The sequence below is a fragment of the Coregonus clupeaformis genome, unplaced genomic scaffold (genome assembly GCF_020615455.1).
Source record: "Coregonus clupeaformis isolate EN_2021a unplaced genomic scaffold, ASM2061545v1 scaf0048, whole genome shotgun sequence".
NCBI classification, from domain to species: Eukaryota; Metazoa; Chordata; class Actinopteri; order Salmoniformes; family Salmonidae; genus Coregonus; species Coregonus clupeaformis.
This window is the reverse complement of record NW_025533503.1, coordinates 717,381-734,708: the sequence shown is the minus strand read 5'-3', so window position 1 is coordinate 734,708 and position 17,328 is coordinate 717,381. Positions and strand designations below refer to the sequence as shown.

The window sequence follows — 17,328 nt, the reverse complement described above, 5'->3', positions numbered from 1 at the left end:
TTACAGTATGATATTCTAATGAGGCAACCAATAATACTACAGTATGATATTCTAATATTTTAACGAGGCAACCACTAACATTACAATGATATTCTAACGAGGCAACCACTAACATTACAGTATGATTTTCTAATATTCTAACGAGGCAACCACTAACATAACGATATTCTAATGAGGCAACCATTAACATTACAGTATGATATTCTAATGATGCAACCACTAACATTCCAGTATGATTTTCTAATATTCTAATGAGGCAACCACTAACATTACAGTATGATATTCTAATGAGGCAACCACTAACATTACAGTATGATATTCTAATGAGGCAACCACTAACATTACATTATAATATTCTAATGAGGCAACCACTAACATTACAGTATGATATTCTAATATTCTAATGCCAGTGAGCAAATCTCCAATCTCCACCCTATTCCCTATGTAGTGCACTACTTTAGATCTGGTCAGAAGTAGCCTAGTGCACTACGTAGGGAACAGGGTGTCATTTGGGCCAGAGTCAGTAACTCCCCTGGGTATGAATTCTCTCTCTATCTTATCTGTCTTCTATATTATGTTCTCCTCTCCTCCTCTCTTCTCTCCTCTATTCACTCTATTCTATCATCCACACCACATGCCAGCTTCAACACAATCCATTTACAAGTTAAAGACACACCTTGGAATAAATAGCAAAGGAAAAGTACTACTAGATGTATTTTTTATTTCCCATCACCATGAATCATATTTAATAACTGAACAGTAGCAGACCTAACTTCATCTGTTCCTGACTCTGGATAGTGGATTAAAAAGACCATCAATCTCCAATGATATTAAAGTACAATTCTGAACATTACGGATATACTGAGTGGCAAGTCAAGATATCTGCTGTTTTTATTGTTGGGTTAATAGCACCACCTGCTGGACAGGTTTAATGTTGCTTGACTGAGCAGTATGGGAGAATAAAAGATGCCAAATTTAGGGTCGGTTTCCCGGACATCTCCATTAAACATGCTTTTTAGTCTAGGACTAGGCTTCATCTGTCTGGGAAACCGGCCCATATAGTTTAAGTAGAAAGTAAGTTATTCCAGCTTGTAGTGGGCTGACTAGTCCTTGGGAATTGTCCTTTTGTTCCTGGACCATTTTCCATGCAGCTCCAGGTGACAGAGAACACATCAATTAGGGCCGAGACTACAAGCTGTTCAATGATACTGAGGGAAATTACATAGAGACAGAACCAATTGAGAAAACATATCAATGGTTCTGAATGCCAAACGATATACATCAGAAACATACATCATGATTAATGTGAATGTACAAGATCAAAACATTGCACAAATATGAATGCATTGAATTGTAATTCATAACATCTTCTGAAGATCAAATCAGTCAAATAATTGTACATAAAACAGAGCAGAATGAATCATCACATCTGGGGACCATCACCACCAGCATGACTAGTATCTATGTGGACCCTACTACAGTTTAACCAGCTCAGCTATAGACTACACCAGCATGACTAGTATCTATGTGGACCCTACTACAGTTTAACCAGCTCAGCTATAGACTACACCAGCATGACTAGTATCTATGTGGACCCTTCTACAGTTTAACCAGCTCAGCTATAGAATACACCAGCACATGACTAGTATCTATGTGGACCCTACTACAGTTTAACCAGCTCAGCTATAGACTACACCAGCATGACTAGTATCTATGTGGACCCTACTACAGTTTAACCAGCTCAGCTATAGACTACACCAGCATGACTAGTATCTATGTGGACCCTACTACAGTTTAACCAGCTTAGCAGTCCCAGAGAAAAAACGATCTAAACGAAACCCAGGATAGAGGGGCTGAGTGAATGTGGTCTGGACTCTGTGGAGGAGGGTCATTGTGTCAGAGACACTGTAGAAGGACAGAGTACCTGCCTTGTGATCCAGGTACACTCCTACTCTGGAGGACTGAGGGCCTGATACTTTAGTCTTAACATTATTGTGTCTGAAACAATAACCACCACTATAACACTCTAAACTCCAGGACTTGTCATTGAGTCCAAATCTATTACTGATGCTGCTGATGTCTTTATATGAGACTGCTGTAACAACCCAATCCCCACTCCACTCCACCTCCCAGTAACAGCGTCCAGACAGACCCTCTCTACACAGAACCTGGTAGTTTGTGAATCTGTCTGGATGAACAGGATATGGTTGGACTTGGTCTGTACGTTTCACCTTTCTGTTCCTTTTAGACAGAGAGAGGTCTGTGCCTGCTGTGTTTGGGTCCAGTGTGAGCTGACAGGAATCTGGGAGAAGAGCAGAGCAGAGACCAATGAGGGGAGTTAGAACAATAAGTTAAGTCAGATACTGTATCTACCCTGTCTTTGATTAGAGCACAACAGAGATCAAATCAGAGAAATATGAGGAGTCAGATAGATACCCAGTCTTTGATTAGATCTACTATTGCTATATATTTCTAGAGGGATTGTTAGGAGTGTCAGCAAAAAGAGACTGTTAGTTACTTCAGAATAAAGATACTCACATTGTAAGAACTGTTCTCTGGTCTTGGGCTCTGGAGGCAGTACAACATCCACTATATTCACTACAGACACACAAACACATTCACAGAGAGAGGGAATGTTATCATCATACCATATTCCACATGTATATGACTAGTAGGGAACTTTCAATGGTCTAAAGTTGATGTTCTTATTATTTTCAACACACCTGTAGTGGAGATCTTGGTCCATTCTCCTTTAAGGACGTCTTCTAGTTTCTCTCTCAGTTCAGACACAGTCTTACTCACATCTCCAAAGTACTGAAGAGGACGGACAACGATGCTGGGTAAGTCTGAAGATACACTGGTACTGTAGAGAGACTGATAACTCTGGAGAGAGAGAGAGAGAGAGAGAGAGAGAGAGAGAGAGAGAGAGAGAGAGAGAGAGAGTGAGAGGGAGCAGAACCAAATGATTGAGAGTTTTCATTTCATATCACATGTATCAAGGCAGTTTATTTACCTGGAGGAAATGGATGTGATCCTCTGTGTGTGAGAGCTGCTCCAGCTCAGTGCTTCTCTTCCTCAGCTCAGCTATATCCTGCTCCAGTTGCTCCAGGAGTCCTTCAGCTTGACTCACTTGAGCCTTCTCTTGGGCTCTGATCAGCTCCTTCACCTCAGAGCGCCTTCTCTCAATGGAGCGGATCAGCTCGGTAAAGATCTTATCACTGTCCTTCACTGCTGCCTGTGCAGAGCGCTGTTAAGAGAGAGAGAGAGAGAGAGAGAGAGAGAGAGACTGACTTGTCTTACTTTAATGAGCCATCCTCATTACACTAACACCCCCACCCCTAAAAACACATTGCGTGCCACCACAACCTCTACACAATCACATTATCCAGTACCCAACACCACAGTACAATACACCATCCAGCACCACATTCCAACCGTCCATCCAACCCCTCCTCTCCAGCCGTACAGACAGCCCCCCTGAGCCCCCATACCTCCTGAAACATCTCCACACTGTTGATCATTTTGTACAACTCAACCTCAACCCTAAGGCGTCAACAGTAATGGCATTACCCTGGCAACACAGAAAAAACATGATGAACAGTCTGTCATTGCAGAAAACGGACACCCCTCCCCAACTCCCAGGTCAACCCGAGCCAACCTGCTATTGGTGTCCAGGTCTCCATGTAATACCCTACACTGGAGGACCCCTGACCTTTCCAGCACTGGGAGCTTATAGAGCACCATCCACCTATACCCTGCCATGCTCTCAGCCCCCACAACCCCCTGCCACTGATGCCCCTTCACTCCCGCTAAGCTCCTGATGTGTCTAACCTTGACACTGAGGGTGTACAGCACCTTACCCCCCACCTCCTCAAACTCCCCCAGGCTCAGAGTGTTAAAAGTCAGTAAGTCCTCCGGACTCTCCTGCCAGTCCCCAGTCTCTGCTGTCACTTGCAGTGGTGGAAACGGTGGTGGCCCCTCCTCAGGTCCACAAGCAGACCACCGGGGGCGTTGAGAATGGCCAATTTAAGCCATAGAGAGGATGCCACCAAGTTGTTGATGATCAGCACCGTCACTCTGTATGCCACTTGGGAGATGAGCCACCTCCACTTCGTCAGCCTCGACACCACAGCTTGTGACACTCCTTCCCAGTTCATCCTATCCCAACCCTCCGAGCCCAGATATACCCCAAGCATCTTGAGCCACTCACAGCCCCACTGCAACCCCCCTGGAAGCTGCGGAGGTGCCCTGTCCCTCCATGCCCCACATAACAGAGCCTCACTCTTGCCCCAGTTTACCTAAGCAGAAGACGCCCCCTCGTACACCCTCAAACTATTCTCCAGGGCCTGTAGGTTCTGCTCATCCCTAACCAACACAGACGTTATCAGCGTATGCTGACACTGCTATGCCTGTCCCCAACCCTATGCCTGGCTCCCACACTCCCTGTAGCCTCCTGCGTAGCAGGCCCAGAAAGGGCTCAATAACAAGAGTGTATAGCTGCCCTGACAGAGGGCATCCCTGGTGAATGCCCCTCCCTACCCAGACTGGCCTACTGAGCCCTCCCCACACCTTGACCATACATGAAGCCCCAGCGTACAGCATTTGAACACAGGCCACAAAATTCTCCCCACAACCAAAACAACACATTGAACAGATATTCATGGTCCACCCTATCAAAGGCTTTCTCCTGATTATGAACAGATTGTCTGTGATTGAGCGTCCTGGTACACAGTATGTTTGGTCCTTGTGTACAATAGAGTCCAGGTGGGACTTGAGTCTGTTAACGAGGATCTTGGTAAAGACCTTATAGTCCAAACAGAGCAATGCCACAGGCCTCCAGTTCTTTAAGTCGCTCAAATCTACTTTTTTGGGCAGGAGAGTCAAAGCCTCCCGTCTACAGCTTAGCGACAGCTCCCCCACCCCGACACACTCACACAACACACGTCCTGTAAAATAATTCCCCAGAACTTTTTATAAAAATCCACAGGCAGACCGTCTGAGAGACAGCAGCTGAGAGTTTGTGAAAGGCCAGGGAAATGTCTATTTGATTTATCTGTGACAGAGAGAGTTTGGAAAGGTCTGTGAGCAGAACCTGAGAAAACCCAGGATAATAATAATAATAATAATATGCCATTTAGCAGACGCTTTTAAACAAAGCGACTTACAGTCATGTGCATACATTTTTACATATGGGTGGTCCCGGGGATCGAACCCACTACCCTGGCATTACAAGTGGCATGCTCTACCAATTGAGCTACAGAGGACCACAGAGTTCTGCCCTCTATAAATCAGAGTACAACTCCACAGCCTCATCTCCTCACAACATAAGTTACCCACCCATCAGGCTCCCTCATCTCCCCACAACAGAAGTTACCCACCAATCAGGCTCCCTCATCTCCCCCACAACAGAAGTTACCCACCCATTAGGCTCCCTCATCTCCCCACAACAGAAGTTAACCGCCCATTAGACAAAAGTAAAAAAAATGGATTTTTTTGGTTTCCCCACTCTGTTTTTCCAACCCCTCTGGTGAAACAGAGAACTGAGCCCTGTACTATAATATAATATAATGTGCCATTTTGCAGACGCTTTTATCCAAAGTGACTTAAAGTCATGCGTGCATATATATATATATATATATATATATATATATATATATATATATATATTGTGTATGGGTGGTCCCGGGGATAGAACCCACTACCCTGGCGTTACAAGTGCAGTGCTCTACCAGCTGAGCTACAGAGGACCAGGTGCAGACACATTTATGAAAGCAAAGACAAGGTCATTATTTGGGCTCTAAACACTAACAACATACACTTACACACCTCTTTTGCTACCCCTGCACTAAGATTTCTGCCATGGCATTTAAATGTTTTTGGTTTACATATTCCCCCAGTCTTTGCCGCCGTTCATGTTAAGGAAGTCTAACCGTGAAATCTCCATAAGAGGTGGGAGGGAAATCACCACAATCAGAAACCAGTAGAGAAGCCCATAAAGCCGCCATGCCAGAAAAAAAACATATATTTAAGCAGATTCTGAAGACATGCCCTTAAGAACCCATGACCCATTTTCTCAGCCTATACCGCTTCCTGGGTGAGAGGACACTAAACCCCTCATTCTTCATCACGTGTTGTACTGACCTTACAAACCTTCCAGGATCAATCAAATAAGACTCCAGCAGAACCTTCTTTTTCCCCTTTAGTCTCCATCAGGAACCTAGAAAGTTCTCTCACCGTATATACTGGGCCCTCAGCCTGACTGGCTGTCAGCTCTGGATCCAATGAGCCGTCTGGAAAACGAGACGCCTTGTCCTCCGCTCCCGCAGACTCACCTCCCCCTCTTCCTCCTCCTCCATTGGCACGGTACCGTCCTCCTCCTCCCCAGTCTCTGCCCCCCTGCACTTCCCCCCTGATCAGAGCCTCTTCCCCAATGACAGGCAATATTTCCTGGGATGAGCCCACCAAGCCTTCGCCCACCGGAGTCTCTGTTACTACAGAAACCTGCCTCAGCTCATGTAGCCCAGCTGCAACCCTCCCCACCACCGCTTTCTCCACGGCCTGCGCACCACCACTTGGCCATGCACTACTACCGTGTAGCTCAGTTGGTAGAGCATGGCGCTTGCAACACCAGGGTTGTGGGTTCGTTTCCCATGGGGGGACAGTATGAAAATGTATGCACTCACTAACTGTAAGTCGCTCTGGATAAGAGCATCTGCTAAATGACTAAAATGTAAAAAATTTACTCTCATCCCTACTGGTACCCCTGCCATTTATTTGCAATTCTGAGTAATCACTATTTTAGTACGGATTAGTAAGGAAAAACACTTTATTCAGTACTACTGCAGTTGCTTAATAATTCCAATAGATGGCAGCATAAGACCATGAATGACATTTCAGAAGATTAGTTTAGTTCTCTCCCTGGATACACCACCACTCCCCCTCACAGGAAAACTCCTGCCTGAGCTTTTTACTGTCCCTTTCCACACTGCTAACGCAAGAGGAAGGACTGAAAACACATTACTGTGAAGTAATATAATGATGAGTCATGTTTATTATTACCTGTTTTTATGGTCATGTTTTGAAATTATACTTCATTACTATAATGATTATCAATACGCCTGAACATTAATTCAGTCACCTCTGGTCGACAAAAACGTATTTTCCTAGTACATTAATTGTCAAATTCATCAACCAGCATCGAGCACTCTGCCTTCTCACGCAAGCGAGGGGCATGTTGAGGTAAATATGCTAACCGCGACGGTTGCATTATGTAATTTATTGGTGGGCTGGAAGATGCAGTGTTTTTTTCTTTTCTATTCAGAGGCTATTTACTCCCAATATGAGATAATTTTATATAGAAGGTTTTTATAATGCATGTTTACTAGGGTTGAGGTTAGCGCATCTGAGTAGGGATTATTTGGGTTCAATACCTGTCCTACCTATCAATCATATTGCTGCTTGTAGCCTATAACTGATGATCCCCACACTAGAAACACCGAAAACTATCTGTGCTAGCAAACCCTGTGTTCCACCCCTCCCCTGTGTAACCTTGAAGTTTGTTAAGAAACAAACACTTGTCTATGAAAACAGACATGTTTAACGGATTCCGCTTGGCACCCAGCCGAGAGCACACGAAAACCACTTGCAAATTTACCAAAACTAACCAACTACTTGCGGTCTGTTCGTAAGCAATAAACGGAGGCAGATTAGCCACCACAACTCTTATCGAAAGAGGCGACATCTGCACCAACACACCCCTCACAAAAATCCCACTCACAACAAGACAAACCTTTTTCATTAACACAACCACCGCCTTGTTCATTCTGGATGCAGAGTGCAGATGTTCTGCTCCAACCTGTTAGCCGACCATGAGCAAAACTTCCTCCACACCTTTCTCCGGAACGCACCCGAAGCGACAGCGTTTCTTCTCCACTCGGTTGAGGCCATCACAACGCCCTAACAAACTACCCCTACTCCCCCCTCAACTCTAAACGATAAACAGTGGAAACCAATAAACAAACCCTCCACCATCAGAAAATAAATTCAGAAAATATGCAAGAACCAAAAGAAAAAAGAAAAGTAGCCCTCCTCACGAACCACAAATCTCTCACACAACCAACTTCTTCTTCTATGATGTAATGGCGGTCCACAAACCAACGTTAAAGGTGCATGCCGCCACCTACTGTGCTGGAGTGTGTGGTCAATCACGGTTTCCAACATTTCTAAATCCTCCTACCTAACTCAGTACTTCTGAGAAAATAAAGAAGAGCCCTACTAACTTCTAATAGACCCTCCCCCATCCCCAAAATCCCTTCCAACCCCCCCCAACCCCGTCCAACCTCAATGACCCTACACATCTTTCCCTCTCTTCAACATACTTACAACAATATAACAACACATGCTCCACCGTTTCATCGACCGTACCTTCCAGACAAAAATCATTCCCATGCTTGCCAACCAGATGTAATGACGAGATCAATGTACAATGTCCTAAGTGCAATTGAGTAAACACCACCTCTTCCTTCCTAATCTGACCTTTGAATCTTGGTCCATCGACCTTTCTGTAAAACTGTCAACTATTCATATAAATGCCGGCCCTTGTGCTCAGAGTACCATCTCTTCTGCCACACATCTATCAAAATGGCTCTGATCTTACATTTGGCCTCACCTCTACCCAGTGGAACATTAATATAAATTATATCTTGTTTCAAAGCTCTTTTAGCTAACTGGTCTACAATTTCATTCCTTTCCACACCCGAATGTGCTGGGACCCAGCAGAATCTCACTACTACACCATTTCTCTCAATTCTCCATAATAACATTAATACCTCCAATAGCAGGTCACTCCTATTAGATTTACCAGATGATAAACTATTCAATACAGACAGAGAATCTGAACATACTATAATTCTAACAGGTTGTACGTCCTCCACCCACTGGAGGGCAACTATTATCACCAACAGTTCAACTGAGTATACTGACAATTCATCTGTTAGTCTTCTACATATCTGCACATCAAATTCAGGAACGTAAACGCCTGCTCCTGTGAGCCCACTATCTGTGTCCTTGGATCCGTCTGTGAAAAGCATTAAAAAAGCATAAACACTTCTACCAATGTAATTGTCAACCAGTTTCACTATATCAGTGACTTCTGACCAATCTTTCCTTTTCTCTACCAACGTTAGATCAACAACAGGGTCTGGGAGTAACCATGGAGGAACATCCCCTATCACCACAGAAGGGCCAACCTCCAACTCCCTCAAACCACTCTCATCAGCAAGCTTTCCAACTGTCCAACCAAAACCACAGCCTTGTCTACTAGGATATTCCCAACAGTCATCTAGAACAGTAGCAGTGGGATGCTCAACCTCACAGCCTTTCAACCCAATAAGATAATGACCATTTTTTACGCTGTATATCCAAAGGCATCTCTCCTGCCTCCACTAGTAAGGCACATACAGATGTTGATTTAAATGCACCAATACATATCCTTAAAGCTTTATACTGGATTCTGTCCAGCTTCTGAAGCCAAGTCTTTACCTCTGTTCCATAAACTGTACACCACTAATCAATTGTCGTCCTGATCAGAGCTCTATAAATATCCATCAACAATTGTCTGTCAGCACCCCATTCATAACCAGAGACCCACACAACCAACTAACGCGAAAGTTAATGAATGAGAGAGACAGAGACATCGTTACAACACTGTACATAGCCATAATATAACGGTTCTTCTTCTTTGGAGTTTAACGGCGGTTGGCATCCAATATGTTGCATTACCACCCCAACTGGACTATAATATAAATCTATTTTACTTTGTGATACAAAATGGGAAAAGGGGAAAGGAACATTTAATTAAAAACCTTCCAACTAACCCTACACTCATTAAATACCCACTACCCCATTCCACTACTTTGACCCTATCTGCTCCTGCACCATGCCAACGGCCTGGGAGGACGGGACACCACCACTCAACACACCCTGTAACTCTTCTGAAGTCTAATCTTGTATGCCCAAATACTTCTCTGCAGCTGCCATCACAATATCCATTTTCTGTGATTGACAATCCATTTCTGCGGTATAGTTGATAACCATTGCTATGAACTCTAAGAAGCTAACTTTACTAAAGCATATATCACTCGTTGGCCTATCCCTCTGTGCTGGCACAGATCTACTACTCACAGGGATCCTCTCAGGATCTCTCACCCTTGACCCATCCTCCTCTACTTCCTTCACTGTCTCAGCATAAGACACCTTCTGCACTACTCTGACTCTAGCCACCTCAACCTGCCTCTCTCGCACCGGACACTTCCAATCCCCAGCAACATGGGCATCCCATTGTTGACCGAAACTACACAATTCTCTATCCCATGCCCTCCTGCACACTTCCCACATCTTGGATCTCCCTCCTACAAACTGCTGACCATAAACGTTGCACCTGAAACAAAGCAGTGGATTCGCCACAAAAGCTCTAACAGGATAACTGATATATCCTACCATGACTTTGTTGGGTAAAGACTCAAAACTCAAAAGGACTGACAGTGACTCCTCTGTTTCACCACGCTCACCACCGGGTCTGCGTTGCACCAAACGGCGGGCATCACAAACACCAGGAAGCTTAAACTTGAATTGCTCCACCTCCACACTTAACGCTACCCCAGAAAGCACTCCTTTCAATGGTGCCCTGTTCCTAAGAGCAAATTAAGAAACAGATCTTGACCCAAGTTGCGTAACACGGAGCGCCCACTCCCTCTGGTCAGAAGAAACACAAACAAATATCACAAGTCCACTACAGGTTACCTTCACTGATTCAACTGCACCCAACTCTTTCCCCACCCAACATGAAACCACAAATGGATCTGCCAATAGGTATGGATCCACTTTCTACAACAATGTAACTACTACTGCACCAGATTCTTCTTTATCATGTCCATTGATGCCAGGCTCTGGTTCTGAGCTCTTCACCACACCTTCTAACCAGTGGCGGCTGGCCGATAGAGGGCGCTAGGGCGCCGCCCCCTTAAATAAAATTATTTTAAAAAATAAAATAAAAAATAAATAAAAATAATAATAATAATAATAAAAACATCAGTATGTCAATATTTGTGTGTTTGAAATATGGAATGCACACAGTAATATGTGTAAGATATGATAGAAAATCATATTCGCAACCTTTCCTCTGCCTGTCAAACGCCTCGTCAGCTCTGGGCGATACAGAAAGTGCCCCGAGGAGGCGGGTCTACGTAGCAGTTAAGCCAATTGCTAATTTAAGATATGAATGTATGACATAAAATGTAGCCAATCAGCGATCTTAAATCGAATCCAAGGAGGGCGATTATTTTATCGCCCCAAGCTCGCTCCTGATAAAATAAGGACCGGGCTCCAGTGGCACCATTTTTACTAGACGACAATGCTCAATGCTCAAGATCCTCCAAGACCCAACCCTAACTCGGTGAAATCTCTCCTCCAAGATCCGTTTGAGAGGAGAACTTTGTCAGAGAAAGTTCGGGTGAAAGAGCTGGGCCCAGATCAACCTGACCTCTCAATCAGACAGCAGGCTAGCGAGAAAGGGAAGCAGTATATGCGCGGCTTCTCCCGTAGCTGGTACACCAGGAAGGCTTGGCTAGCTGGGTGCACTGATGCTAATGCTTTATTTTGCTTTCCGTGCTTGCTTTTTAAAACGACGGGGTCAGATTCAGCATGGACAGGTACCGGAGTGAGGGATATGAAGCACCTGTCAGAGAAGGTAAAGAAACATGAGAACACCAGGGCACACATGGACAACTCTGTAAAGCTAGCTGTATTAGGAAGGGTGAACATTGCTACGCAGCTGGATGACGGCCACAGGATTGCGGTGAGGAAACACAATGAGGAGGTGGATAAAAACAGGCACATTCTATCCAAAATTATCGATTGTGTGAAGTTCTGTGGGGCTTTTGAGTTGGCCTTGCGTGGGCACGAGGAGACTGACTCCTCGGACAACCCCGGCATTTTCCGGGGCTTAGTGGATTTTGTTGCCTCCCTCGACAGTGTGCTGGAGGAGCACCTGAAGACAGCTACCGTTTTTAAGGGCACGTCAAAGACGATACAGAACGAGCTGTTGGACTGTATGCTGTCAGTGCTTAAGGATTACATCCTGGAGGAAGTAAAGAGTGCTGATTTTATCGCCATTCAAGCTGACGAGACGACTGACGTTTCCACCCACTGCCAGTTGGTGCTTGTGATACGCTACATCGATGATAAAAGTAACGTCCAAGAGCGTTTTTTCGAGTTCATTTTGATCGAGAACGCAACCGCCGACACCATCGCTACAGCGCTGCTGGAGAGGCTCAGCACCATACTCTCACATGGACAAAAGGCCAAACTTATTGCCCAGGCTTACGACGGAGCAAGTGTGATGAGGGGAGCCACCGGCGGAGTGCAGCGTAAAATAGTGGATGTGTACGAAAATGCGCACTACGTCCACTGCTATGCACATCAGTTGAACCTCATCATGCAGCAGGCTACTTCACGCATCCCCAGGATCGGCACTTTCTTTTCCGACCTTGCAGGATTTTCTGCTTTCTTCTCCAGGTCTCCCAAGCGAACCACCGTGCTTGACGAAGTGGTTGCGCATAGACTCCCCAGAGCCTCTACAACACGGTGGAACTTCCACAGTCGCGCTGTAAACACTGTGTACGAGTACAGGGATGACCTCCTAACGTGTTTCCAGACCATCAGAGACTCTGGGAACTTTGATGCCCCGACTGTCAGAGAGGCGGGGGGCTTTGTGAGGATGCTCGAAGACGAGGCTTTCTGTTTTTTCCTGGCACTGTTCCACAAGATCATGCCAAATGTGGACATGCTTTTCAGCCAGCTGCAGAAGAGGAACATCGACCCTGTCTTCATTAAAGCACTTGTCCAGAGGTTCACAGACAGCATGCTAACAATCAGGTAAATAACTATATTTACTATTGGCTGATAAAGATGTTGTTAGAAAGATGAATAGTTCACTTACAACAGTTTAAAAGCCTAAATGTGTCTGGTCATCAAAGTGAGTGATTATCATAGAGCCGTCACAATTATATTTGTTTTAGTATTTTAAAAGGAAAGAGAAGACACAATCAGACGTTGATAATAATGCAGGAAAGTACTACACAGTTTGTAATAATTATTCAGGTGTCCACCAGGTCAATTTCTAGAAGAGGCCTAGTTGTTATTGAAGATTAACTTTATTGCTAAGTGCACAGCAGAACAAAATGATGTTGCATCCCTCTCACAAATGTAATAGAAAAAGGCTTTAAAACGTAATAACATCAGTTAATTATGTACATCACAGGTTAAAAGCAGTTACTAGACATAGTTTGTGTGTATATACACACTATCTGTCTGTCTGTCTGTCTGTCTGTCTATATATATATATAAAAGTCACTGGTTGTGTGTTGAGGGGGAATTACAGTGAGTTAAGAAGTCTGATTGCAAGTTATCAAATTAAACTTTATTTTTTGGACCCAGGGCCTCAATTCCCTCTTTGTGTGGGGACAGCGCATCTGACGAGCAGCAACAGCCCATCAAGCGACGGAGGATGCTGGGACCAGGAGAACAACAGAGGTTGGCTATAGAGGTAAGTTGTGATGTAATTGTCAGTGTTTCCCCCTAGAACTTTTTTTCAGGCCTGGTAGTATGTAGCCAAAACCCTGAACAATCAGCACCTTGGTAATCATATACTTGAGTTGGACATAGGCATGTGTCAGTCAGGATCACTTGCATCAAAATAGCTTAATTGCAAATTAAAGCTGATGATGTATCTTTTACAGGTATGTGATACCATCCTGAGTCATGCCAAAGAGAGGTTCTCCTTCACCCAGCACCTCATCAGCGCAACACTATTGCACGGAGAGTTGTTCCCACAACACAGTGTGAAGTTCCCCGATACAGCGCTTGAAACAACCGTGGAGGCGTACCCCCATGTTGAACAAGGCCAAGCTCAAAACCGAACTGTCCCTCATCTATGAGAACAGTGAGTTCAAGGCTTGTAGTGGTGCAGTGCCCCTGTACCAGTTCTTCATGGAGAACAACCTTCAGAGCACTTTCACAGAGACTGCCAGCCTCCTCAAGATCCTCATCACCACACCCATGACAACTGCTGAGTCAGAAAGGTGCTTCTCTACACTGAAAAGGATCAAGACCTTCCTGAGAAACAGCATGACACAGGATCGCCTGAACGCTCTGGCCATGCTCTCCATGGAGAAGAAACTTGTCAGGGACATTCCTGACTTTAATCAAAGGGTCATTGAGAGGTTTGCCACTCAGAAGGACAGACGGGCAAAATTCCTGTACAAATAAGATGACAGACACACACACACAGAGCAGCTCTGGCCGCATGTTTCTTTGTATATAGTTGACCTTAGCATAAAAAATCCAGTTATATATGGTACTCTAGAAAGTCTTAATAGTGTCTTTGCTAATATTACTGTATATATGTTGTTTTGTATCAATTAATTGTTGCAGTTCTGGAGCACATTAACAATTAGTCACATTTAGTATGATCATAAAATACTGTATGCTATTCTTCCAGTCAAAGGTTTGAGTTCATCCACTTGATATCCATTTCTATATTATACATCCTTTTATACAGTGTAAGATTTCCTATAAACTTTATAATAATTTCATGTTATTGTCCACTTTCCACTCTGTTCTGACAGCATGCCTGTTGCGTTGCCTGTTTACTACCAATGGTGAAAAGTTCACTTTAAATGCAAATGAAAGGCTTGGGTTTGTGTAATATGTTTTTGTGTAAGAATGCCTCAACTTTTTAATATTGGCATTAAATAATTACTGAATGTTTCACTGAGCACTGCTGTCCTGCAGTTTGTGTTAAAATATTTCGCGATGGTTACAGGAAAAAAAAAGTATGGCACAGCCCCACCGAGAATATTTTTCACCAGCCGCCACTGCTTCTAACTCACTTAACTGTCCCTCATTCATTTCCATTTCACCTCCAGAACTCAGTCTGGCGAATGGCTCACTCTGTTTGCACTTGAGTTATAACATTTGATTTTGATTTTGATTTATTTTTATGTCTCTATTCCTTTTAAACTTTTGTGAGTGTAACGTTTACTGTTAATTTCTGATTTGTTTATTATTTATATCACTTGCTTTGGTAATGTAACATATGTTTCCAATGCCAATAAAGCCCATTTAATTGAATCGAGAGAGAGAGCTCCCTGTTAATGTATAGCAGACATGAGTCGCTCATGGTTACTCATGGTTATGTGAAGAGGTTGAGCCGCTTGCGACTTTAAATCAGTCAGAACAATAGGGAATGTCCTTTTGGTCAAGATGATGGTTTCTCCCGCAGTAGACCCGGGTTCATAACCAGTCAGTTACATTAAGCAGTCTATTCTCTGACAGGGGTCCAGACAGCCTGTTCCCAACAGTGGGATTGGATAGGGGCCCCTCTCCCTCTCTCTCTGACTGGAGGAGAGATGTGAAATGGTGTGTATCCTCTGGTCAACAATACTCACCTTGAGAGACTCCACAGCCTGTTGGATCTCCTTCAGCTCCTTCTCTCTCTGCTGGACCTTCTGCTGACTCATCCCCAGCTGCCTCTGTGGAGAATCACTCTTCAATGAGCTATCAAGCTTTATTTGTCCAGTAGATCAATAGTATAGTAATGTGACATAGGGCACATAGAGAGGAAGGTCTAAAATCTTGAGGAAGTCCCTTTACCATAAGATATTTTCTATGTTGCTATGTGAATGATTATAGTTTTTATGGTGGACGTACATGTATCAAGGGGTTGAGACTTAACGTTGAACTCATTCGGATTTGGAATGATAATAGTGTTTGACTTCAGAAAATGGTTATACATTTGGATCAAACTCAATATACTCAAGGTTTGTGTTCATATTTGTTCTGCTGAGGATCAATTTCATTTGATTTCTCTCATATTCAAACAGACTTAGTTCCTACTGTATCTTTAATTATTTGTTTATCAGACAGTCACCAACAAGTTGTTCTGGTCTTACCTGTTTCTCAGTCCTCTCTGCTGCAGCTGACACTGTATCATGGCCTTTATGTTCATCCATCACACACAGCAGACAGATACACTGTTGATCGGTACGACAGTAAACCTCCAGCAGTTTGTCATGATGAGAGCAGACCTTCTCCTGTAGTTGTGTGGTGGCTTTGACCAGCTGGTGCTTCTTGAAAGCAGGAAATTCATAGTGAGGTTGGAGGTGAGTCTCACAGTAAGAGGCCAGACACACCAGACAGGACATGAGGGCTTTCTGCCTTCTGATCCCAGTGCAGAAATCACACGCCACATCTCCAGGTCCAGCATAGCACAGAGCAGGAGGGGGAGCAGCCTGGAGTCCTGTCTTCTTCAGTTTCTCCACCAACTCAGCCAACATGTTATTTTTCCTCAGATTAGGCCTTGGAGTGAAGGTCTGTCTGCACTGGGGACAGCTATAGACCCCTTTCAGAACATCCTGATCCCAGCAGCCCTCAATACAGCTCCTACAGTAATTTTGTCCACAGGGGATGGTGACTGGCTCCTTCAGTAGATCCAGACAGACAGAACAACAGAACTGGTCCTGGTCCAGCAGAACTCCCTGCTGAGCCATTTGGATGGTTGTTCACTCTCACACAGACAGACGACACAGTGACTCAGATCAGTTTCGTTTCCACAGAAGTGAGTTTTTGGGAGGGGGAGGACTTTCTGGATCTGCCAGATAGGTGAGGTTAGAGGGAGGGAGGGAGGGAGGGAGAGAGAGAGAACTGTGTTCAACGTGGAGAGGGAGACAAATATTTTAGTTTCTAGGTTAGGGCCCTTCATTTGGAATAAATCTAAGAAATATGAGTTGTTAGAATATATAAATGGTAACAGTTCCTATGAACTACATATTATAACTATTATAATAAGCTTCATAATGCCTTATAATACACTTATGTGTTATAACACTGATTATAAGTGTCTATAATAATTCATTAATGGTTGTAATGGGGGGGTTTGATATTGATACAATATACTGTAGTTTAAATGAATACTGTATGTATTGACTGATCATTGAGAATGAGGTGATACTTTACATTACAGTGTGGGTATTACTGTTAGGCCTAGGGTCAGGGTTAGAGTTACTACATTCAGCAGTAACCCTAACCCTAGCCATATCTAGGACTAAAAAGAGAAGACGTTTTACAATCAGAGTTCTTTGTATCTCTTCTTAGTCAGACAGAAACCCCCCACATCTTATAGGTGGACGGGGTTATGAACATATCCAATGAATTGTTTCTGCAACCAGATGAAATGAAACTGCCTTTCAGCAGGAAAAGCTTCTCTAATAA

At 44.0% G+C, this 17,328-nt stretch overlaps 1 protein-coding gene across 1 annotated transcript; it reads right to left on the bottom strand.

Moving 5' to 3' along the window:
• Positions 1-1,731: 1,731 nt before the first annotated feature.
• Positions 1,732-16,670, bottom strand: LOC123483229 (tripartite motif-containing protein 16-like). Its single transcript, XM_045212754.1, has 6 exons — positions 16,011-16,670; positions 15,507-15,590; positions 3,014-3,247; positions 2,724-2,883; positions 2,539-2,598; positions 1,732-2,302 (listed from the first exon to the last, which is right to left on the bottom strand). Exons 1-6 carry the CDS (start codon positions 16,605-16,607, stop codon positions 1,788-1,790), a joined length of 1,650 nt encoding a protein of 549 aa, XP_045068689.1. The 5' UTR covers positions 16,608-16,670; the 3' UTR covers positions 1,732-1,787.
• Between the last annotated feature and the right edge of the window lie 658 nt (positions 16,671-17,328).